The sequence below is a fragment of the Brachyistius frenatus genome, unplaced genomic scaffold (genome assembly GCF_029030835.1).
Source record: "Brachyistius frenatus isolate BFR_SWC_R1_liver_20210118 unplaced genomic scaffold, ASM2903083v1 Contig_115, whole genome shotgun sequence".
Classification (NCBI taxonomy): domain Eukaryota; kingdom Metazoa; phylum Chordata; class Actinopteri; family Embiotocidae; genus Brachyistius; species Brachyistius frenatus.
The window spans coordinates 752,066-775,012 of NW_027210714.1; the positions used below are offsets into that span (position 1 = coordinate 752,066).

Genomic DNA, 22,947 nt, shown 5'->3' on the forward strand with positions numbered 1-22,947 from the left:
TCAATTCTAAAATGTTGGATGTTGCATGATTTATTTCATTTTATGCAGAAAGCTAATATAATTTTGTTAAAAACAGCTTTTCAAGTTTTGCTTTTCATTAAAACCCATAAACCAGTAAAATGATAATGAAAACAGAAGCAAAATGATCTTTTTACCTCTGGTAATCTCGTACTGATGAAGTTACATCTTTATGATTCTTGTGATTCTTGTGATTTCATCATATTTTAACGATATTTCATAACAAGTAAAAAGAAAATGAATGGTCAACATAATACATCCACCATTAACAATACATTAAGTTCGGAACAGCTGCAAACTGGGACGTCTTTGACCAAATTATGGACTGCTAAACGTCTTCTTTCTACATTATTATTCCTCCCTCTCCGTTGTAACAGCAAGATATTCCTGCAGCTTGATTACGTTTTTAAGAAGCAAACTCCACAAAGCAGCACGAGATAAATTCCCAGTAACATCGTCATGTAAATCTACCTGTAACATGAAAGTGCTGCCCTCTTGTGGCCAAAGGAATACATTGCAGTGTATAAATGAAATATTTCTACATGCCATCAGGAGCTGAAGGCTAATCATCACCCAAAAGCGACCAGGAAGAAAAAAAATTGTTTACTCTTTGCCATGACTTGATATTTGTCTTGGAATATGTACAGTCAGACAACTGATGTTACGCCTGATTCACCTCATACTGTACTGCTTAAATACTTCCAGGAAGGCATTTTCCCTATGCAAATACCGCCATAGATTATATAATGTGCTCAGATCTGGTCCGAACTCCTCTAGAACATACTGTGCTGCTTTACAGTTACGGCATCAAGATTTTGGCAGGAAGTGGAAATTTCTGGGGTTTCCCTCCGTTGGGAGGAGTGTGGGGGGGGGGGCAGCCCTTCCTCTGTCTTAGATCCATATCTGCAGAGAATGGAGGAACAGGGAAGAAAAACAATGCCATGCTGATAATCTGTGGGTGGTTCCTGTTTTTAGACCGCAATGTGGTGTTGGCAATGAATGAGAGCAATCACTTTTTAAACTAATAAGTGGTTCAGCTTAGATGTAGATATACACACACACACACACACAGACTGCTTCTACACTCACATAGATATTTAGATGGAGGGGAAGAGCAGCCATGTATGGAGCAAAAGTTAATCACTCGGTCCCTTAAAGACAATGTGTACCAGACACACACCTGGAGGCCCTTGACAATCTGTCAACTGAGTCTTCTGTCAAAAGTAGATCCTGGTGCTAGAGTGTAAGGCGCCGAATTGCCGTTCTGCCGTAGGGACGCAGCCTGGTCTGACACAGACGGGATGACTGGAAGGGGATCTACGACGTGATCTGAAGGCTCGGTCAACTCGTCGCTCGTGTGATCCCGATCGATGATGTATGCGGTCTCGGAGTCCAGCTCTCGAACGTCCTCTCGGTAGAACCTCTGTCTGAGGGTTCTCATCTGGGGAAGCTCGCAGCACGTCTCCATCACCACCAGGATACAGATCAAACCCAGCAGCAAGTAGACTGGGAGAGCAAACACACAGACGCACAAAACGTGTGACTAATAAGATCAAATCAAGGTCGGGTCTCTACATAAAGGGTGTAGAAGCTGACATTGCTTTGTTTAGTCGTCAATTTTGAAAAGCTGGAAGAGCAAGTGGTGAAGCAATAATGAACATATCATAGCTGTTCGTGGAAAACCTGCTGCTGTTTTATTTCATTGTAATTTCATTTCAAATTCAGTTAAAGGAAGTCATGAATAGCAACGTGAAGCCAATGTGTCAAAGTGAAAGGGGTTTCGTCGCGCCATCACCTCAATCTGCAGCTTGCCTCGGCTTAATGACATTTATGGCGTGTTCCAGCTCTGTGTTTTTCTGTCCTGCCCTCAACAAAAACAGCTTGTTTCTGTTCGTTCGCAGACACAATAGGAAGCTGCTTTCAGCCCACACTGTAAAACCCATCCTGAAGTAGACCCAGTTAGCTACTAGCTGGTGAACATAGTGGATCATTCAGCAGCCAAAAAGACGGCAAAACGAATGTTATTCCCGTAAGGAAAAGACTGTACTTGGTGGACACCGGCTTCTTAGTACTGTCTTTATGGGTCTGTTAACATGCTGACATTATCATTTAGTTTCATAAAAGCTCTTTGTAAACTACTGGGTGAGTCCAGGGCTTGAATTTAGCCATTTGGGTGGAGAGGTCCCCTCATATGAGAGCAAAGAGAACCCTGATAAATGCTGCTAAGTGCTCCCCTGCTATTTTTTTTTTTTTTTTTATCATTAAAGTTAGGATTTTATGACAAAATACAAAGTGATAATCATCTTTTCCAAGTTCCCTAATTTACTGTAATTGTTCCCGGTCCCGAAACGCAGCATCATGATGCCGGACACAGAATCATATCTCTGACGGGCTTTGCTGGACAGTTAGCACACAGGTTGCTCTTGTGTGCATCATGTACAGAGAAGAAGATCTTATGTGTGTTGGCAGTCACAAAAAAAAGTGAAGAGTGAAAAAAAAAAAAAAAAAAATAGAAGCAAACACTCGATGCGCGCCTTATTTTTAGTGGTCAAAAATATAAATGTTGTGGCCGGGGGGCACAGGTGTTGACCAGGGCAGATAATACTGATGGCAAAACGAATGGGGTAAACAAAACAGGTTTTTACTGCAAACACAGTATTTATCAGTATATTCATGGTTTGTTTATAGGTTGGTCTGTCTTGTTTGTATTGTGTAACAAGTACTAACTTTATGTCAAATTTGCTACTGGCCATTTCATAGTTAGACCTTCCACTAAAGGACTCTCTAAGGCCTTTGCCACGATTTCAACCCCGACTCACATTTTGTGGAGGGCAACGTTATATATACTGTATATATTATATTCAGTCACCTACTCACCTGTAATGGCCAGCCTGTACAGCTGCGGATGTGGGTTGGCCTCCTTATTGTGAGTTTGTCCAGGGACATAATCCCCGAGGCCAATGGTTGTGAGAGAGATGAAACAGAAATAAACAGACTCTAGAAAGTTCCAGTCTTTCTCCAAACTGATGAAGATCCATGCCGGGATGATGAGGAGGAACAGGGTCATGATGATGCCGAGGCAGGTGGCGTGAATGGCAGCCATTTTGGACCTGGACATAGCCCATCGCCGATGGAAGTAGGACACCGGACGTCGAGTCACCAGGACCATGAGCCTCTGCACCACGGTGGAGAGGAAGAAGAGGGTAACGGGGATGCCGAAGAGGGAGTAGAAGATACAGAAGGCCTTCCCTCCATCGGAGAGAGGAACAGTGTGGCCGTAACCTGCAAACACAGCAAAACATGCGGCACGGTGTGAATTACAGAGGTGTAATTAGATGTGGGATTCTTCTCCAGGAGCCACCGAGCACCTGTGAGGCTCTACACAAAAACTATAATTACAAGGAAGGAAGACTGAGGCTCAGTCAAAAGCAACATTTCTTCTTATGAAAGACAAGTTGTACTATAAACTGGCTAAATCGTATAAAATTGCACATAAATTAAAGGCTCTGTAAATCAATAAATTATTCCATTTGAGTTTTAACTTTAAAGGGTTAACCTCTTTTTAACGTTTGTGTGTTTTCACAGCTATTTTCTGCGGGTTTTAAATTGCTCCTTTTAGCCGAGCTAATGGTCAAATTACTTTGTGTTATAAAGCTTCAGGGGCCTCAATTCTCATTAAAACCCACAATAATTCTCCATCAGCATCTCTGAACCTGCTTCTAGCTGCTGAATTATACATGATGCAACAGCCAGACTGGCAAAGATCTTAATATAGTCAATATAAAGTTTTTTCTGAAAGGTTCCCCAGACTATCAGCTTATCACTTGTTTTTTTTTTATTTGCAAATTGAAAAAAAGAAGAAGCAAACAATACAAGAAGAAAAAAAAACAGAAAGGAGAAAGCCAAAGCAGTGTTGGAAGATGTGCTGGCTATGATGAAAGTCACAAAACCAAAAAAATTAAACTCATAGCTGTTACTGCTATGAATGAATGTTTTTGCACTGTTGGTCCAATTTTTTACTTTACAGTGATAGGGGAACTTGTAACCTCCATTGGGTTGCATATATCTGCAGAGGATCTTTAACCGTAATGCCAGGGGTGGAAAGTACCTTCGCACATTCATTCAAGTACAAAAGTAAAAGTTAGAGGTAAATCCATTGGATGCAGCTTGATAAATCCACTCCACGAGATTTATTTGGGCTTTGGTTACTTTTAAGATGAAGATTTATCACAATTGATTAAATAAAAAGCTTTTTAGAACATAACACGATGTTAAAGATGCCAGTCGTTTTCCAGCCTTTTTGGCTTCTGAGATCTGTCGGGGAACGTTGCAAACTAAAAACTGTTTCTTGGGAACAAATTGTTAAGATAAAACAAGTGGTCCCCATCCTTTTTGACCTCTGACTTAGGCTGCTTTTCAGATGAGTTGATAACAGCTCCACAAATTTGTGATTTTCCCTTTAAAACTTCTCACACGGTTTCATTTCAATAAATACTCAAATGATCCATATCTCACCAAAAATCAAAGATTAGGCTGGAAAAAAGTCCAAAAGGTGAAAACTGGTTTGTGTATTAGAACTTTTCTTCTGTCCTCTCCCTGTAATCCTCTGATGACCCATCAGATTTAGCTGCTGCCCTTGTATGTACATTGAACTGTATATAAGGTAGTTCAAACTAGCTGCACCTGCAACAGCTACAACAGTAACATGCTGTTCACATACTGATACTTATCATTATTAATCTAATGACGTCATTTAGGCCTCATAATATGTCTGTCAGAAGGTACAAACCAGGTTTTTTTTTTTGGTTACTTTAACTACATTTAGCTGCTTATGTACTTTTACTTGAGTAGGGTTTTTCAGGCAGAAATTTTTACTTGCAATGCAGTATTTTTACATTTCTGTATTGGTACTTTTACCTAAGTAGTAAAGGATCTGAATACTTCCACCGCTGCGTGAACATCGGCGAATAAAACCCCTTTGTAACGTGTGACCTCTAAATGCTACCGAATTGTACTAACACATCTTTCCAATAAATCAACAGGCGTCTTTAAACACACTTTGATGATTTAAAGTTTGAACACCTGAGTCTCTCACCTGTTGTGGTCAGCACGGTGCTGGTGAAGAACAGGGAGGACACGAAGTCCCAGTTGCGGTCGGTATCGTTACCCAAGACGGACACTCCATAGTTACTGGCCCGCAGCGCCCGGGCCAGCAGCTCCTCCAGCCGCTCGTCGGACACGCAGGTGTTATTGCTCAGGAAGTCCAGCCGGGCCGCTCTCAACTCCTGCCGAAGCTCGTCTTCGTAGGGCAGCTCGATGGAAGAGAAGATCCCCGCGCCGATTATAAGGTAGAGGATGTAAACGACAATCAGCAGGGTGAAATTCAGCGCTGACTGTTGCCGCTCCACAAACCGAGCGCACCAGTCTCCGGTGCAGCTGAGCACCATTCCACAAATTAAAAGTGGATTTACTAAACAAATTACTCTCAACCAGATTAAGGTTTTGGGTTACAGCTACTGTCCCTTTCACCCTCTTGGGTGGATTCTTCTTCCTCATTCTTCCGATCCCAGTGGAAACGGGTAGCGGTGACGTCACTCACTCCCTCACTCACTCACCTCACCAGGTAGACCGTGCGTCTACCTGAGAGAGAGAGTGTGTGTGTGTGTGTGTGTGTGTGTGTGTGTGTGTGTGTGTGTGTGTGTGTGTGTGTGTGTGTGTGTGTGTGTGTGTTGGCGTGTCTGTGGTTTCTCTCGAACCGGTGAAACAAGTTTTGTGTTTTGAGTCGATACAAATGATTTATTTCCCCAGAGGCTCGAGTCGAGTTTCTTTGGAGACCCAGATTTACTGCTGCAGACACCACTTGTATTTTAAACAGTAGGCAGAACATAATAGTAAAACAAAACAATAAAAACACGGCCTAAATTATTTTTAAAGGATGTTTGCTGCAGTAAACTCCCCCCAGGCCTATTTGCTAATTTATTTTTTGAATCAATAATTTAGTAATATCGTGCAAGAACAGTCAAATAAATTATGTTTTAATATATCGGTGCAAATGAACTATTAGTTCAGTACATTTTGTGTCACTTGAACTTTTCTTGTGCAGTTCAATTTTCTTTATACTTTTACTCCACCACTGGGAAACCTTTTACTCCACGACACAGGTTATCCACCTACAAGTAACTAAATGTTTTGCAGATTAAGATTTTACAAATAAAATTCTTAGAAAAATAGGCTGAGATTATATAATAAAACGCACTGTCATTAAATTTAATAATTTTTGGCTAATGTGATATAATAATGATCACATTCTGCATAAGTTATTTCAGTACAATTTATTGATAGGTTTTTATAAAGTGATTTTTTTTAAGAGCGTGATTTTAGACTGTAACGGAGTATTTTATTACTTTTACCCAAGTCAAGTCAATCATTTAAATACATCATCCACCACTGACTTTATCAACACTGACAAATCTGATTTCTGAGGATCATTTTTTGTAATTATTACTTTCGCCACTAGAAGGCACAGGAGACCATGTTACCACAATTGTGTCGCTGGTGGCGTCATCAGAAGAAAAAAAAAAAAAGAAACAGTTGATTAAAAAAACATTTTATTGATAAGTTTTCAGCCAGACATCTGCGCGACATTCATTTATCCTCGCATCTCTCCCTCTCATATCTGGCATCCGGCAATAAATAATTATTTACAACCATTAGGAAAGCACAAATGAAAAGTAACAAGAGCTAACTGTCATTAGAGATGCTGTCAGGGCAGTAATGCACAGGGAATGGGACAGCCGGAAATCAATACTGTTGCATACAAAGCTGATAGATGATGGTCACTAATTGATAGTCGTGGCTGGATAAAGGCCGGGGTCTCTTGCATCCTCTCTCTCCCTCTCTATTTACCTCGCTCTCTCTCAGATATATTAAGATTTTCCGAGTGGTACTGTAGATCTCTGGTGGGTTGTTGTGCAGTTTCCTGAATATCCCGAGAAAATAATTCAGTTATCTGAGAATAGAAAAGAAAGAAAAGATCACAGACATGGTCATCGGGGACCACTTTGATGAGCGGAACACTGGAAGATACAATGATTAGCAGTGATGGAAAATGATCAACAGTAGTACCATTTTATGCTTCTTTATATGATCACATTGACAGGTGTATTTACGTTTTACAAATGCATAAGAGAGATATGACAAGCTTATAACATAAATCAATTGTTAAAAGATTTGTAGTTCCTTCACGTGACCCCTTATGAAAAAGCAGCGTCAAGTTGGGGCTCCTTGTCACATTTCAGATGTCTGTGAGTCATTAGTGGTTCCACCAAAGAGAGATTTTCAATTTAAACCTCGTAGATAGTTTAAATGAAATAACCGTTTAAAGCTCAAAGACGTTCAATTACCCAGTATCACAAAAAAATGATAGATGGGAGAAAAGTGCAAAAACATCTCAAGATTGGTGCCACGTCTTCTTTCTTCTCTCTCATTATTCCTCTCATAACCCCTTCAAACTTATCTTGTGACCCTTTGAAGGAGCCTGAGGTTTTCATAAAGTAGTGGGAAAGTAGCTTCACCTCAACTAACTATAATAGCAAAATGTGACATTTAAAAAAAATATACAAATGATATTATATCACTTACAGCAGCTAATTTTAAGCATTATGATTACTTTTACTTTTAATACTTTTAAGTAGGTGTTTTCTCTATACAATTATAACCCTTAGGTGCAGCACTCAAGTGGTTTTTCAAAGTACCTAAGCCATTATGGCTTTACCACTGTTTGGTGATGATTATTTTTATAACTGACAATGCATGATAAAAGTCCAAAATCATGTCAAAATGCATCATTTTAGTCAAATAAATGCCCCCTCACCCTTGTTATCACAACACCTGAGCCCTCAGGGAAAACCCTGCTTTAAGTGCATTTTCCAACCAACTGATCAGTAGTAAAGACAAATGTTTTGTTACCTCTGCACTCATATCTGAGGTCTGAGAAGAGAACGTGCTCCTGAGAGAAGACAAACAGCCCCAGTCTGCCTCCAGCCAGGGTGTGGTCGTACACCGCCCCCGAGTCGGACAAGATCTCCCTGCCCTCGTACACCACCACCCTGCGATGGGAACACAGTACAGGTACCACAGTGCTAATCAGGACATTTATACTGTGTTCAATTACAGACACAGATCACCCACAGTATACCTGTGTAACTGAGGTACTTACTTTTTTCTACTTTCTACTTCTATGCTTTCATCTAAGAGGCTGCCGTGACTGACAGCTTTAATAATAATGCAATAAAATACAAGATGCATGTTATGTCCAATTCATCAAACCACTAAACAATGAGCTGAAACGCACTATAGAGACACTATCGTCACATTATTTTCACAGCTGCTTTAAATATACTCTGGCCGTGAGTACTTCTTTCACCACTAATGGGAATGTACGCTCCTTTTCTGGGTCAAATTTGTTGTTCCGTATTTTTACAATTTATTCCAGCACAACGCGGAGGACATGACGTCAAACGGAGACATATTTAAAGCCGTTACAATGAAGCTTTGAAGATATCAATGCATGTCCGTCCTTCACAGCCAAAGAGCGGTAGCTTTCTTTTCAGCCTCACATTCAGTAGGTGTGCACTTGTACTGTGCAGTTATTCAGTACCCAGAATGCAACACAGCCTTTGCTCGTACCTTAAAAAAAAAGATTTCTTTTAAAATCTAACAACTGAAAATGTCACATAACAGCTTTGTTTTTAGTCTCCTCACTTTTTCTCGGATTGAAAGTCTCACTGTGGTCGTGATGGTGTTTTCAGTATCTGAACATAAACAGCACGGAGCACCACAAAGAACTCATTGCCTCCTTTTCTTTCTTTTTTTTTTTTTTTTTTTTCTTTTTTTAAGGCTATTAGTAAGAAGTACAACAAAGCAGAAGTAGATGTGACAGGTTGAGGGGAACTGGGTACAACAAAGAAAAGTGAATTACACTGTTATCATAAAATGACTCTTCGGAGATTGATGACATCCTCGAGTGTAAGAACATCTGCTCCCACTGAAGTTATTCAGCAGATTGTTGCTCCACTAAAACCCACACAAACTGCAGTGGTGCTGACGGAGCCACAAAGAATTGATTTAAAAGGACATGCCACTGATTTGTGCATGTTTTAGCACATTTTGTACTCATGCCATTATTGTTTATTCTGCACAAAAGTAAGCTAAAAGTCTTTCTTCTTGACCTGTCTGGAAATTATGGAGGAGCAAATTTTCAAAGCAGAGAGAAAAATAAATCCAGCATGATCAATGATCAAATGATCAATAATGCACAGTATGGGTAATAAATAGATACACTATGGTACTTTGAAGTCAAGGCATTAATATGAAATGCTTTAGCTGTAAATTAAAAGGTTACTGCTTTCTGCAGTGTTATTTCCAATAGAAAAGAGCAGTAAATTCCCTAATAAAGCGCACTGATCTTTGTTTTTCTAACTTCAAATATTCAGTGATCAGTTCTCAGGCTACAAAGAAGAAGACCAGCCAGAAATGCTTCATCTCAGTACATCTACAGTTCATTTATCAGTAATCTTTCGAAACAATTATAACCATTTAACTGAGATATATTTTACATAAATGCAAGAAAAAACAAAGGAAAAGAGTAATTGCTGTGGGGTCAGTCTCATTCAAGTCTCAATCAATACTCCATAATAAATCAAACCGCTGTTAGATCATCCGGTCATGCAATTACACTCTACGTACATGGTGAAGTCATATTTGTACCTGATGAACCCGGTCTTGGGTCGATGGATGAGGTGCATGCGGTAGGCAGTGTAATCCTTCCAGCCGATTTTATTGGGGTCATGCCACAATGTTCTGACCTGAAACAGACACAGAGACACAGACACCGGGATGCACAAAAATACACACTTGAGTATCTGATCTTTACTGTGTCGCTCCAACAAGTGAAGGTCTGTTTAAGGTCATTTTGGGTTTAATCTTTTCAAATAAGACATTTCTTGTGATTTATGATATTGTAAACGGAATGAAAAAGGGCAGAGATGTAAGGTTCATGCCTGGTGTCTGGTGTTTCCAGTGTGCCACAGAGCATTGCGGAGATACTCCCCTGGTCCTGTAGTGGAGTTGACCACTTTGAGTGAGACCCCAGCAGTGCCAAAAGCTTTGGAGGGCTTCTTCTCCCAGTAGGCCTGAGTCACCTGCTCTCACAGACAGAAAGAGAGTGGTGGAGTTGAAGCGTTTGGAAAAGTAGATTGTCAAAGAATGGTACAGGCCTACAAAAATAAGTGCCTGAAAACTCAAGTCCTTTATGTGCTTTTACATTTCTTTTGCAAGTCAGAACTGTATCATAAAGAGACAGAATAGAAATATAAGGTTAGGGTCAAGAGGATACTTGAAGACAGAAAAATGGACATGCGTCTTGTTTTAAATTTAAGGCTTTTAAGTGCAGCTGAGGAATTTCTGCTTGGAGTTGATATAAATGTTACTGTTCAGGCCTCACCTGTTTCCACATAACGACATAGAAGCGTCGACTGGACTGGTAGGCGAACACGATGCCTGCGTAGTCGTCATCTCGGTTTGTATTTACATAAAACGTCACACTGAAGTCTACGGCGCTGAACTTGTCGTATCCTGTTCAAACAGAGGGATGTTCATTTTTACGAATAACCATTTCCATTACACTTTTTACGTATTCTTTTTTTTTTTAATAGTTAATCTGACCTAAAGCGATCCCAGGGTCTGAGTTGGCAGTCTGCAGCAGCTCTGTACCCTGACTGCGGATCACCCAGAGGGGGTCAGTCTGCGTGGTGCCTTTAGGGTCCAGCAAAACGACCTGAAACTTCCTGAAGTCTGTAGACCCGATATCCTGGTTGAGTGGACAGGGATCCACCGCATCTGGAATACTGTCATTGTCAAAGTCATCAAAGCACGCGTCTCCGCTGCCGTCACCTGAGAAAGAGAGTGAAAAAACATGTGCAGGTGTAACATGACTTTGTGGATGATTTTATGCCAAGAGTGAAGGAAAAAAAAAAAAAAGGCTGTACAAGATAATCTGAGAAGGTCCTGTATGATGGTAGATAGATTCATCTTTTAAGTATGATTAATCACACCACAGAGAGCCATAGACAGTTTATGTTGATGTCCGACAATAATATGACCTTAACCACTGGAAACACACCGTGCAGAGAGTCACACAGAGTTACTGCATGACTGCAAAATCCATTTATCATAAATTATGGAAAATATTTTCCCCGTGTGACAACAAACTAATCACAGTTTGTTCACGTCTGCATTATGATATCATTGATATTCTAAGCTTTATTTGCAGATCTACAGTAGATTAAGTTTGACTTTGTTTTGGTGTTTTACGAACCTCAGTGTCGCATAAAACTGTAACAACACTAACCATCAGAGTCCAGCTGGTCCCTGTTGGGCACCAGTCTGCAATTATCCCGGTCGTCAGGGATACCGTCGTTGTCGTCGTCGTGGTCACAGGCATCTCCTTTGCCATCCTTGTCATGGTCGGCCTGGTTGCTATTGGCGATGTAGGGACAGTTGTCCAGAGTGTTTTGGTGTCCGTCCTCGTCAATGTCCTCGCTGTCGTCACACAGGTCCCCCACCAGGTCACTGTCAGAGTCCAGCTGCAAACACACACATGTGACATACTTATATTTGCACATAGTTTATGTTAAATCACACAGTGTGTGCTTTTATGCCTCTGGGTGTTTTGGTCAGGAACCTGCAGAGGGTTGTGCAGAAGTGGGCAGTTGTCACACTGGTCTCCGACACCATCCAGGTCTGTGTCCCTCTGGTTAGTGTTGTAGACTAAAGGACAGTTGTCACGTTCATTCAGAGCCTCTGAAAGAAAAAGAAAGGGAAACACACACACACACACACACACACACACACACACACACACACACACACACACACACACACACACACACACACACACACACACACACACACAGCAGGTACATTGCATTTTGTGTGACTCACAATAATAAGACATGACATGTAATTTCATCCATACTTCAAGAGAAACACTAAATCTACTTTTCTGAGTTGGTAAATTGCCTTTACAGTCACTTTATTACACTACCATTTGATCCTAATTCTAGTTTGCAGTTTACATTATTGCATTTAACTGCTACATGTGGTGTTGTGGATGGCAAATAAGTTTCATTCTGTAGTTTTTCTGTTGGTTTATATTTATCAAATCTTTCTGGTTCAAACTGTTGTTGCAGATGGTTTCAAAACAGGGCTGCATACGTTGAATGAGAAAGGTGTTCCTCAAGGGTCAGTATTGGGCCCACTGCAGTTTATGTTGTACATGAATAACTTTTATTGTCTGATTCTGCACTGTAATACCCATTTTTATGTCGATGATCTGTTATTTAGTCCCTCCACAAACCAGGCCTTCTCTAGATTCCAGCCAGCTTTCATGACCTGCAGACCTCCCCGTTTAATCTAAAGGTTGCTCTACGACAAAATGCAGTGTATTTCACTAGAGCACGAACTAGTGATGTTCCCCCAATGATGTAGTTAGCATAATCTACCTCCTGATTTATAAAATTGCCTCACAAGGATCAGAAATCACTGTCACAGCTTTTAGGAAGATGTTAGGGGTTGCAAAGCCTTTATTTTTTTGTCTGTTCCTGCTGCAAATAAAATGTTCCTCCTCTTCACACAGTGTTAGTGCAAAAGTGAGGTTATGCCTGGAGATAAATGTGTGGTAAAATTGGGTCGAATGCACTTTCTAAATGTGTGCTGGAGGACAGAAAACGTGGGGTGTTAGGCCTCTCTTTAAGCGTGATCTGCTTAATGCATAATTAGGCATGTTCCAGGTCTGGTACAGTGAGTAGCTCCTACCGTCTCCATCTATGTCGATGCTACAGGCATCTCCCTCTCCGTTGCCATCCGTGTCTGTCTGCAATGAGTTGCTCTCAAAGGGACAATTGTCACAGCGGTCTCCAACCCCGTCCCTGTCAGAGTCAAACTGCCGCGGGTTGTACATCAGCGGGCAGTTATCCTATGCCAGACAAACACATTCATGGACACGTACACATTGACTGTTTTCACCCATGGTAACTTTAAAGTCACACAGTCTCACCCTCTCATCAATGATGTTATCATTGTCGTCATCAGGATCACAGGCGTCTCCCTGTCCGTCCTTGTCCAGGTCTTCCTGTCCGGAGTTTGGTATCCTGGGGCAATTATCCTGCAGCCAATCACGCAAACGCAGTTTCATTGAATCACAACTAGAACACAACTCAGTTACCTGTGAACCCATCAGTTTGATTTGGACCCACATCAAATTCAAGAAAATGAAAGATAGTCTCCCTGGATCCCCCATGCTGTTTATTTGTTAGTGTTTGTTTTACCTTTTGACAGTGATAGGTGGCATTCTGCTTGCAGGTCAGTCTGTCGTTGGGCCAGCCATCCAGATCAGAGTCTTCGCTGCACAGGAAGCCGTCGCCAGCAAACCCGACAGCACACACACACTTGTACAAGACCTCAGACGCCAGGCCAAGGTACACACACTCAGCATGCTTGTGGCAGGTGTGTGTGTTGTCTTTGCAGGGATTGTACGGTTCACACACCTACAACCAGAAGAACTCTTTGACAATCCAAACGTTTCTGTGGTTCATGATCGGAGGACAAAGCAAAGAAAGCGTTCTGTAAAAAGGGAAACACATGCCTGCCTGGTTGTCAGGGCTTCCTGCAGTCCGAGGCCGAACGGCTCGGTGCCTTTGTAGCGAGGAGGACAGGGCAGACAGTAGAATCCAGGATCTGTGTTTATACACTCTGTAACACACACACCGTCCACTTCACACTGAGGAGATGGAGGATGAGAGGTTACCCGTGTTCAGCATATCAAACACAAACTGTTTGTACAAAGGTGCTACAAGGGTTGTGTAAAGGAAGAACTCTTCATCAGGATCAGACTACCGAACATTTACGTCTTTTGAGATGGTCACTATCAGATTAAATGATCACTGTGCCTTCGATTGCAAACTACACATCAAATTCTGACCAATCAGACATGGATGAAGTACAAAATGTGATCAAGCACGAGGGTCCAGAGAGAAACTGAATGTCACAGACAATGAGCTACTCGGTCACGAAAGGTCAAAACAAGACTACAGTATGAATGTGGGCATGGCAGTACTTCTGAATAAAATGCTGACATCTGCATTTTAACATTTCGATCATGGAATTGTCATTGGTTTTTCAGATATTTGGTCACAAATCAAAATATTGGGCAAAACTGAAATTTTGGCCAAATGACCGCACCGAATGAAAAGCATTCTAAGTAAAACATTTAAATCTGTGCCAACTTTCATCATAATCCATCTAATTGTTGTGTGGTCATTTCAATCAAATCCACAAATGTGGCATTATGGGAAAAGTTTGGGTCAACAACATCTTTAAAAAAAAAAAAAAGTTTGTAAAAGATTTCCTGACAGTCCGTCCAAAAGTTCCTGAGACATTCCAACATGGACGAAACTGCAACCAGCTGAAAGGTCAGCATTACCATTACCTAGATGTACGTTTCATGCATGACTAAAATGTTTCAAACTGGTCAGGCATTCTACTGCAGATGCAGAAATAGTTGATAGGATAATAATTGAGAAACTGTCCTTTTCATCAGTGACATTATAGTCATCATCAGTCATGTAGTCTGATCCTGTTCGTGGCCTAATTACCTCATTCTCATCTTCACAATGAGTGCCATTGCCATTTAAACCCAGCGGACAGCGTCCACATTCCCATGATCCATCGCTATTCGATGTGCACTTCACCCCAGGAAAACACGGATTTGAAAGCAAGCACATATCTGAAAGACACCAGAAAATGCAGATAAAGGCAATTCGTCTTTTACACTTAGCCACAAAACCAATAGTTCAAGATTGCTTCAATGGTACCTAAATGAGGGAAATGTGTATTTGAATCATTCCTCTATTCTGTCCTGAGCCTCAGTAATTGAATAAAGGCAGAACAAACAGTGTAGCATATTATTTTTTAATCCTCTATTGTTTCAAAATATGTTTCCTCCAATAAAATAGGATTATGGTTTATTCATGGATGTGAAGCTTAGCCTACTTTTAGAATAATATCTGCGTGCCCAGTGAAGATCCAGCCTGAGGTTTAACTTTACCTAAAGGACATGCTTGTTTGTTACATGCTTCGTAGTCCACAGCCTCTCCAGCACAAGGTTTCCCGCCGTTCTGAGGGGCGGGGCTCGAACACTCTCGATGGCGACTGATAAGGCCTCCGCCACACGACTCTGAGCAAAGTGACCATTCACTCCAGGCTGTCCAGCCTCCAGTAACTACACACACACACACACACACACACACACACACACACACACACACACACACACACACACACACACACACACACACACACACACACACACACACACACACACACACACACACACACACACAAACACATCATTTACCTGCAGTAAAGCACCACAGTGGAGTTTACAGTTTTGTTCTCGTACTCACTGGGGCAGAGTGTGTTGTTGCAAGCTTGTGTCTCCCTGTTGCTGTCCGTGCACCCTCTGCCCCCCTTCTGTGGTGGAGGATTGTTGCACAGACGGACCCGTGTGATGTTGCCCTCACCGCATGTGGTTGTGCACGAAGACCAAGGAGACCAAAGGCCCCAGTTCCCAGCAGTACGCACTAGACATGAAACCAGCACATAAGGATTATACTAGATTGCCTTTTTTTTTATATATATATATTTTTTTATATATAATAACCTGGAAAACCACAAACATCACTACAGCTCCACACAGTGTATACATTTACAAAACAAAATAGCATGTTTCCAATTTTGATTATATCTTTCTATGCATTTTTCTTAAGTGTCATATTTTAAATAAAAACGTGACAGTTTAGAGTTGCAAAGTGATGCCCTACCCTTGCGGTCACACTTCATCGGTATGCAGCTGCGGGTTTGCACTGACGGGCCGGTGCAGGGCGGCACGATGCTATTGCAGGATCGGCCCCGTTGCTGCCCTCCACGTCCACAGGTGACCGAACAGTCGGTCCACTCAGACCAGGGGGACCAGCCGTTTTCATTATCTTTATATGCAGACACAAACAGCCTCGGTAGTCGTTGTACCTTCATCAAATTGTGTGATCTTGGCACACATTTTCAAGACTAAATTAAAGCTGCAGACAAATCATACTCACTGAGACAAACAGGACAGCATCTTCCATCGATGAAGGACGGATTGATGCAGGACACAGGAGGACACAACACCTGCTGACACACAACCTTCCCGTCCTGGACAAGACGGACCAGCATTGACACATTTAGATTTTGTAACAATCCTCAAGTTATTTGTTCCAGATGTTTTGCTAAATGCCAATTCTTGCAGAAGAAGGAATGGTGTTCTGTCATGACTCATAATAATTCTGGCTACTCCCTCAATCCATCCTTGAGAAAACTAATGATATTTTATAAAGAGAAACAGACTCCGGTATGAAATGTAGATGGAGGTTCTGGAAATAAATGAAATCATTCCATACAAGTGAAACTTTCACAAAATGTTCTAAAGGAATAAGTTTGACATTTTAGATATGCTTTTTCTTTTTTAGAGTTAGTAAAGAAGATTGACACCACTCTCATGTCTGTTTGTTAAATAAAAAATGACAACTCTAGACTGTTAGTTTAGCATAAAGACAAGGAGCCGGAGAAAACAAGTAGTCTGAATCTGCCCAAAGAAAATCATGATTCTTTTAATATTTTATGGTTTTCAAGTAGTTTCAAATTAATCCAAGTCTTTAGTAAAATCTTTAAAAGATTAAAAATCAGGTAATCCATGTCTCGCAGGAGTCCAGAGTCCTTATGTATAAAACAAAACAAAAAAAACCTCATCTGAGCTACCTAGAAAAAAGATTTACTGATAAAGATGGATACATTTACAGATTTACATTTACTTATCTGATAAACTATATGATTCAGGTGATGTTACGATCTGCTGTCTATCTATATGACAGATCTTCATTCAGTCAAAGTTACTTTCCCTCACTGCTAATATGTTAGATTGTAATTACATTCAATCAACACTGACCTGGCAAGTGCAGGAGGTGCAGCTGTCGACCTCCCAGTCCTCCCCCTGCTCATACACTCGTCCATCCTGCACGCACCACACCTCCCTGTCTCTGTCTCTGTCAAGATTATTGCCATAACCGTCACCCCCGCCTCTTCCGCTGCTGCTGCCACTGCCGCCGCTGCTGCTGCCGCTGCTGCCACTGCCGCCGCTGCTGCTGCCGCTGCCGCCGCTGCCGCCGCTGCCGCTGCTGCTGCCGCCGCTGCTGCTGCCACTGCCGGCGCTGCCGCCGCTGCTGCTGCCACTGCCGGCGCTGCCGCCGCTGCTGCTGCCACTGCCGCCGCTGCTGCTGCCGCCGCTGCTGCCGCCGCTGCCGCCACTGCCCCTGCCGCCGCTGCCGCCGCTGCCGCCGCCGCTGCTGCCGCTGCTGCTGCCGCCGCCGCTGCCACCGCCGCTGCCGCTGCTGCTGCCGCCACTGCCGCCGCCGCTACCGCTGCCACCGCCGCTGCCACCGCCGCTGCCGCCGCCGCTGCCACCGCCGCTGTGGCTGCTGCTGCCGCCACCACTGCGGCTGCTGCTGCTGTGACTGCTGCTGCGGCTGCTGCTGTGGCTGCTGCTGCGGCTGCTGTTGCTCAATTCAGCCAAAGAGATCCGCATCCCTTCATTTTCTTTGGACTGAGAGCACAAAAAAAAAAATACATGTCATATTTTCAAAACATTAAAAGAATTGTTAGAATTGTTTTTTTTTCTTTCTATTTAGATAAATCAAGATTCGACTAGCAGAGATGACTAGCAGCCAACATTTTAACACTGACACGGTATACTTTCTGTTTATGTTTTCCCAAAATACGAGACATTTGCTGCAAACCAAAGTGTTTTTGACCAGAAAAAGGATGTTACTTTTTGTGCCATTTGCACTGGAAGAAGAGTCACTCACTTCCAGTTTTGTTACACAGATTTTCCCTGAAAACTGAACCCGCTCACTCAAATTATTCATAATAATCACAAACAATGAATTCATTTTACAATGTTTTTCTGATGTAAAATCACACTTAATGCATTTAATAGGGAATTTTCACACATTTGAAACTCTTTTTTTTTTTTTAAAGTAAAGAAATCAAAACTTATTTTCTGAAACTTTTTGTTTGTCTTTTTTTTAAACTAAAATTGTTTTGCTCATGCCACATCAAAGTAATGGTAACATCAGAAAGTTAAAAGCACAAAACAAAAAACTACCAGATGATCCATGTGCTTGTATTTGTGTGTCTTACTACTCTCTCCAGGTCTTCAAGCAGGTTGCTGGTGACAATACGCAGGCCCTGGATCTCAGTGAGCAACTCCACCAGCTCCTCACACGGATGACGACAGATTTCTGACGACACGTTGTCGACCTTTGCACCACCCACACCTGTAGAAGAGGTCCAAGTATGTATAGACTTACTGTATATTTGAGTCTGCGTTAACAATAGAGAAAAAGAGGTGGGGACACTGTGAAAATATTTGAATGCAGGTATGTGATGCGAGTCCTTGTGCGCATGAGCGTATGCACATGTGTGGTACCTGCAGACACAGCTGCTGCGTAGACAAGCATCAAAAGCCGGGGGAAACCTCTGAGAGGATTCATTCCTGTTCACACATAAATTACATATGCAGTTGCCATGAAATATAGCAAGCATAATGCAACATCACCACAGAACACAAGCAGGTCTGCTGCCTGGGAGGTAAAAGAAAACGAGGGAATTAACCTTGCATACCTGCGTAGTCCTCGCTGCTCTGCCTTTCTCCACGATTAGAAATCACGGCTGGTCGTCTCGTCCCTGCTGCAGCTCCACAGGGGCTGTGATGGAATGTCTGTCTCCTTTTCCTCTTCCCTGTTTCCTTGTCTCCTTATTTCCTCCCAACCTTGTCATCCAGATCGATGAACACCAGCACAATTTCCTCAGTCATTTGTCGTTTAAGCATCCAAACAAAACAGGGCAGAGGGTGGTTGAGAGAAGTCTGAGTGAAGAACATGCAAACAGCTCTGTTAGTTCTGGAGAAAGCTCTAATGTGGTAGTATATTTGTTTGAGAGTGTGTGTCTGTGTGTGTGTGTGTGTGTGTGTGTGTGTGCGTGTGTGCGTGTGTGCGTGTGTGCGTGTGTGTTTGTGTGTGAGGCAGGAGCAGGGGCCGTATATTACCCGTCTGTCTGGCGATGAACTGGGCTGCATATCTCCCAGCAAGAAACCCAGCTGGATGGAAGGAACTGTGTCTGTGTGTCTCTGTGTGTGTCTGTGTGTGTGTGTGTGTGTGTGTGTGTGTGTGTGTGTGTGTGTGTGTGTGTGTGTGTGTGTGTGTGTGTGTGTGTGTGTGTGTGTGTGTGTGTGTGTGTGTGTGTGTGTGTGTGTCTCAAAGCAGGTTTCCCAGACACATCATTTACACCCTTCACTCTCCAAATGAAAACATGCACTCACAAATTGACACACATTCATTGGCTGTGCAAGTTTTCCAATATTTTAAGAGGGAGAAAGCTGGCATCACTTTTGCAAAAATGAGAGGCTCGATGAGTGTGTTGGCATGTTTTTTTTGTGTGTGTGTGTTCGTGTGTGTAATTTTGGGACTGACTACTTTCCTGTTGGCAGAAGATCGTGAGCTAAAGATGAGCAAACTGATGAAATACAAAAACATCTCCTTCCATTGGGATCTCTCTCTCTCTCTCTGTTTGGTCGTCTCCCTGCTGAGTCAAAGAGGCATCATCATCCTGCATCAAATTTTCCATCTGTAGACTCCACTTGTGGAATAATGAATCTCACAGATGCACACGTGCATGCGCATACGTGCAAGCGTCCGCGTCCATTCAAACACACACACAGAAGAATTCCAACAAAATTCTGTATTTCCAGATACACAGAAACATTGCGATGATGAACAAATAGGAAACGACACAATGTTTCTTCCTGGAATCGGTTCAGCGGTGGAGACGGTGAAAGCAGGTGCTGTCACTGTTCTGAGAAAAACCCCAAAAGTAAAAAGATCTGAGGGAATATAAAAGATAAAGACTTGGGCGAGATGACTTGGCAAAGTCTTGCATGACACTCTTGGACTGATATGCAGTGTGGAAGGCACACTCTGTTCTGGGATCTGTCTCAAAGTCTGTGACTCTGTCGGTCTTGCCCAGTGTTTATAGAGAGAAAATAGTTTTAAAGAGGGCACTGCACTCACTGTCTCAGGAAGGTGAGACCGATTCAAGTTTGCAGGGGCTATCGTGGAACTGAGGGTCGTCTTGCAAAAGGCAACAATAAGAGCTCTAATGACATTGAGGCAGGATTGAGAAACAAGGCACCTTGAGAAGAGCTGAAGTGGAGTTGCAGCAATCGTCCCATTTCTCAGTAACAGTAACCAGACCAGAGCACTCAAAAGGCTTTTGTATTACATTGTAAGCCCTTTGCTGTGAGCTGCAACGGCCGTGCTAGACGGGCCAGACAATATCCAGCAACCGCCGCACCGCTCTAAGCATGTAGTGGTCAGAGAATTACATGGGCTTAAAGTAAATGGATTTACATGGAAAGGTGCCCAGTAAAGCTGAAATGGAGAGGGTCGGGGATGAAGGTGTCATAAAACGGAAAGAGTGAGAAGTGGGTGATGAGGAGGAGGACTTGTTGGTAGCGACATGTTGGTAGCGATAGATAGATAGATAGATAGATGGACGGACGGACGGACGGACGGACGGACGGACGGACAGATAGATAGATAGATAGATAGATAGATAGATAGATAGATAGATAGATAGATAGATAGATAGATAGATAGATAGATAGATAGATAGATAGATAGATAGATAGATAGATAGATAGATAGATAGATAGATAGATGCTGACTCAATAAATGCTCCAGACAGTGCAGCCCTTTGTTTATCCCATTTACAGTCACTGTGGGTCAGTAGAACAAGGGAGGAGCATTAATCCATTTATCAGCTCATCCTAATATTCTGCAGATTAGTTTGCTGGACGAAATCGCGAAGGGACCTGTGGGATTTGTAGACCACAATGATGCATTCCAGGATCCCTGCCAGTCATACATGAAAGTCTTCGTATATCAAAGCCTTCTGGTATTAGGGTGGAATCAAAGCTTGACCTTGGTAGTGATGCACCCTTTCTACCGACCTGTCGGCCACTCATTTCAATTATGCATTACGTCACGGTCGCGCACGAACCCTGCACCCCCTCCCCTCCTCCTCCCTGAGCTCAGCAGACATCTGTGAGGTGTGAAGTGAGAGGTGACGCAGTGCATGACATTGCAGGCCAGAGCGGAACTGCGGCCCCCTCGGCGCTCAGTGCTTTGCGCAGCTCAATTAGCGTGACATACTTTCCCCTCTGTGATCGCCTGCTTTCCGCCCACTGTGGCTGGACACAGCGGATTATGGCCACTAACGCCGGCAGCGCGCTTCCCAGAGGGCGCAACGTTCATTAGATAAAGAGCAACGGTTTTTCTTTGCCCCCCTCCCACCCACCCACTTTTACGCGCGGATACGACAAGAAAAGTGACCTGACTAACTGTGGGATATGACCGTGGACGGGGACATGGCTGGGTTTACCCCGCAGAAGGAGATTGTGTATAACGGCCTGCTGCCTTACTCTGACCGGTTGGACCGGGAGGCCACGGAGCTGCTGGCGGAGATCAAAGCCAACCTGTGCAGAGCTGTTCTCGTCAGAGAGCTGTGGCCCGGGGTCGCTTTCTGGTCCAGAAAACTTTTCTCGTAAGTGTTGAAGCAAAGGGTGGTCCTCCGGATATGGGCTCCCTGAAGAAGATAAGTTAGCCTATAATGAATTACTGATAGTTCATAGCAATGGTCAAAACAAGGAACTACATCCTTACAATAAATTGTTACGGAGTTAAATCAATACCTCTGTGGTGTAGTAACAACTACAACAAAAAAATAATAACCTCCTCTAATCTATTGTATTGGACTACATTGTATGTGTCTGTGGCTTGAGGTGTAAAAATCCATTAAAATATGGCACAAACCAAGTAGATTATTCAGTCTAATGCACTTTAAATAAATGAAGTGTAAAAAAATATCAGTGCATATGAGCATTTAAGAAGCAAGCAGGTGCCTTGATTGACCTGTTTTCAGAGGACATTGGGGCAAAGGTGTTCTGCCCTTTAAGTTTAAATAAAGACTGGACTTTTAATTCGATTGGCATCGGTTCAGGTTCAATTAGTCAAGGTTTCATATATGGGATAGTGCGTCACTGAAGCTGTGTATCTGCTGTTTTGAGAATATGGGACAACTACAATCAGCTGCTCACCGAATGTGTAACCCCTCCCCCCTTTCAGGTTCCTGAAACTGTACGGGCGCAGGTTCAGCAAAGAGGACCACATTCTCTTCATCAAGCTGCTCTACGAGTTGGTCACGCTGCCCGACCTGGAGCCGCACATGATGCAGACCTACGCCAGGCTGCTCATTCAGCTTCTCAAGTGGGTGTGACACCAACACGCAAACACCCACACACCTTTGGTGACGAGTTGCAGCCCCTTCACATTCATAACAGAAGTCAGTTGATGTGGTTCAGGCCTCTGAGTCTGCCACCTCCCTGCGGACCCCGGGGCAAGCGCAGAACATTGCTGGAAGGGTTATATATCCCATCTGGCCGGGGAATGCCTCGGGATCCCCCAGGACGAGCTGGAGGATGTGGCTGCGGAGAAGGATGTGTGGGTAGCCTTCTGCTACGTGGATGGATGAGTTACACTACGCAGTACAGCACATTAAACTGTGTAACTTATAAAACACGACACAAACACTTATATTTAGTACGATGAGCAGCGATAGTCAGACATTTTGATACGGCAACGAAAGCTTTTGACCTTCGAA

At 42.9% G+C, this 22,947-nt stretch overlaps 3 protein-coding genes across 4 annotated transcripts in view; 1 reads left to right on the forward strand and 2 right to left on the reverse strand.

Annotated features, from left to right (window-relative positions):
* Window positions 1-14: 14 nt before the first annotated feature.
* Window positions 15-5,568, reverse strand: LOC138629433 (potassium channel subfamily K member 1-like). Its single transcript, XM_069713122.1, has 3 exons — window positions 5,114-5,568; window positions 2,896-3,300; window positions 15-1,524 (listed from the first exon to the last, which is right to left on the reverse strand). Exons 1-3 carry the CDS (start codon window positions 5,463-5,465, stop codon window positions 1,220-1,222), a joined length of 1,062 nt encoding a protein of 353 aa, XP_069569223.1. The 5' UTR covers window positions 5,466-5,568; the 3' UTR covers window positions 15-1,219.
* A 1,047-nt stretch (window positions 5,569-6,615) lies between these two features.
* The window catches only part of LOC138629386 (thrombospondin-2-like), a 33,122-nt gene continuing 16,790 nt past the window's right edge, over window positions 6,616-22,947 (reverse strand). The window contains exons 3-23 of one of the 2 annotated variants that reach the window (XM_069713041.1): window positions 18,844-19,096; window positions 18,659-18,724; window positions 18,370-18,506; window positions 17,120-17,773; window positions 16,236-16,329; window positions 15,960-16,124; window positions 15,543-15,719; window positions 15,185-15,358; window positions 14,733-14,863; window positions 13,724-13,858; window positions 13,407-13,625; window positions 13,136-13,243; window positions 12,895-13,054; window positions 11,762-11,880; window positions 11,429-11,663; window positions 10,744-10,971; window positions 10,523-10,653; window positions 10,080-10,220; window positions 9,787-9,884; window positions 7,987-8,126; window positions 6,616-7,027 (exon numbers count right to left, since the gene is read on the reverse strand). In XM_069713041.1, the coding sequence (XP_069569142.1) occupies window positions 7,020-7,027; window positions 7,987-8,126; window positions 9,787-9,884; window positions 10,080-10,220; window positions 10,523-10,653; window positions 10,744-10,971; window positions 11,429-11,663; window positions 11,762-11,880; window positions 12,895-13,054; window positions 13,136-13,243; window positions 13,407-13,625; window positions 13,724-13,858; window positions 14,733-14,863; window positions 15,185-15,358; window positions 15,543-15,719; window positions 15,960-16,124; window positions 16,236-16,329; window positions 17,120-17,773; window positions 18,370-18,506; window positions 18,659-18,724; window positions 18,844-18,850 (3,327 nt within the window). In that variant the 5' untranslated portion in view covers window positions 18,851-19,096 and the 3' untranslated portion in view covers window positions 6,616-7,019. Of the gene's footprint in view, window positions 7,028-7,986; window positions 8,127-9,786; window positions 9,885-10,079; window positions 10,221-10,522; window positions 10,654-10,743; window positions 10,972-11,428; window positions 11,664-11,761; window positions 11,881-12,894; window positions 13,055-13,135; window positions 13,244-13,406; window positions 13,626-13,723; window positions 13,859-14,732; window positions 14,864-15,184; window positions 15,359-15,542; window positions 15,720-15,959; window positions 16,125-16,235; window positions 16,330-17,119; window positions 17,774-18,369; window positions 18,507-18,658; window positions 18,725-18,843; window positions 20,732-22,947 lie in introns of those variants that run through there. The other variant, XM_069713042.1, reaches the window with a different exon arrangement.
* The window catches only part of LOC138629388 (proteasome activator complex subunit 4B-like), a 34,993-nt gene continuing 32,899 nt past the window's right edge, over window positions 20,854-22,947 (forward strand). The window contains exons 1-2 of the mRNA XM_069713044.1: window positions 20,854-21,831; window positions 22,413-22,553. Of these exons, the coding sequence (XP_069569145.1) occupies window positions 21,638-21,831; window positions 22,413-22,553 (335 nt within the window). The 5' untranslated portion in view covers window positions 20,854-21,637. The remainder of the gene's footprint in view (window positions 21,832-22,412; window positions 22,554-22,947) is intronic.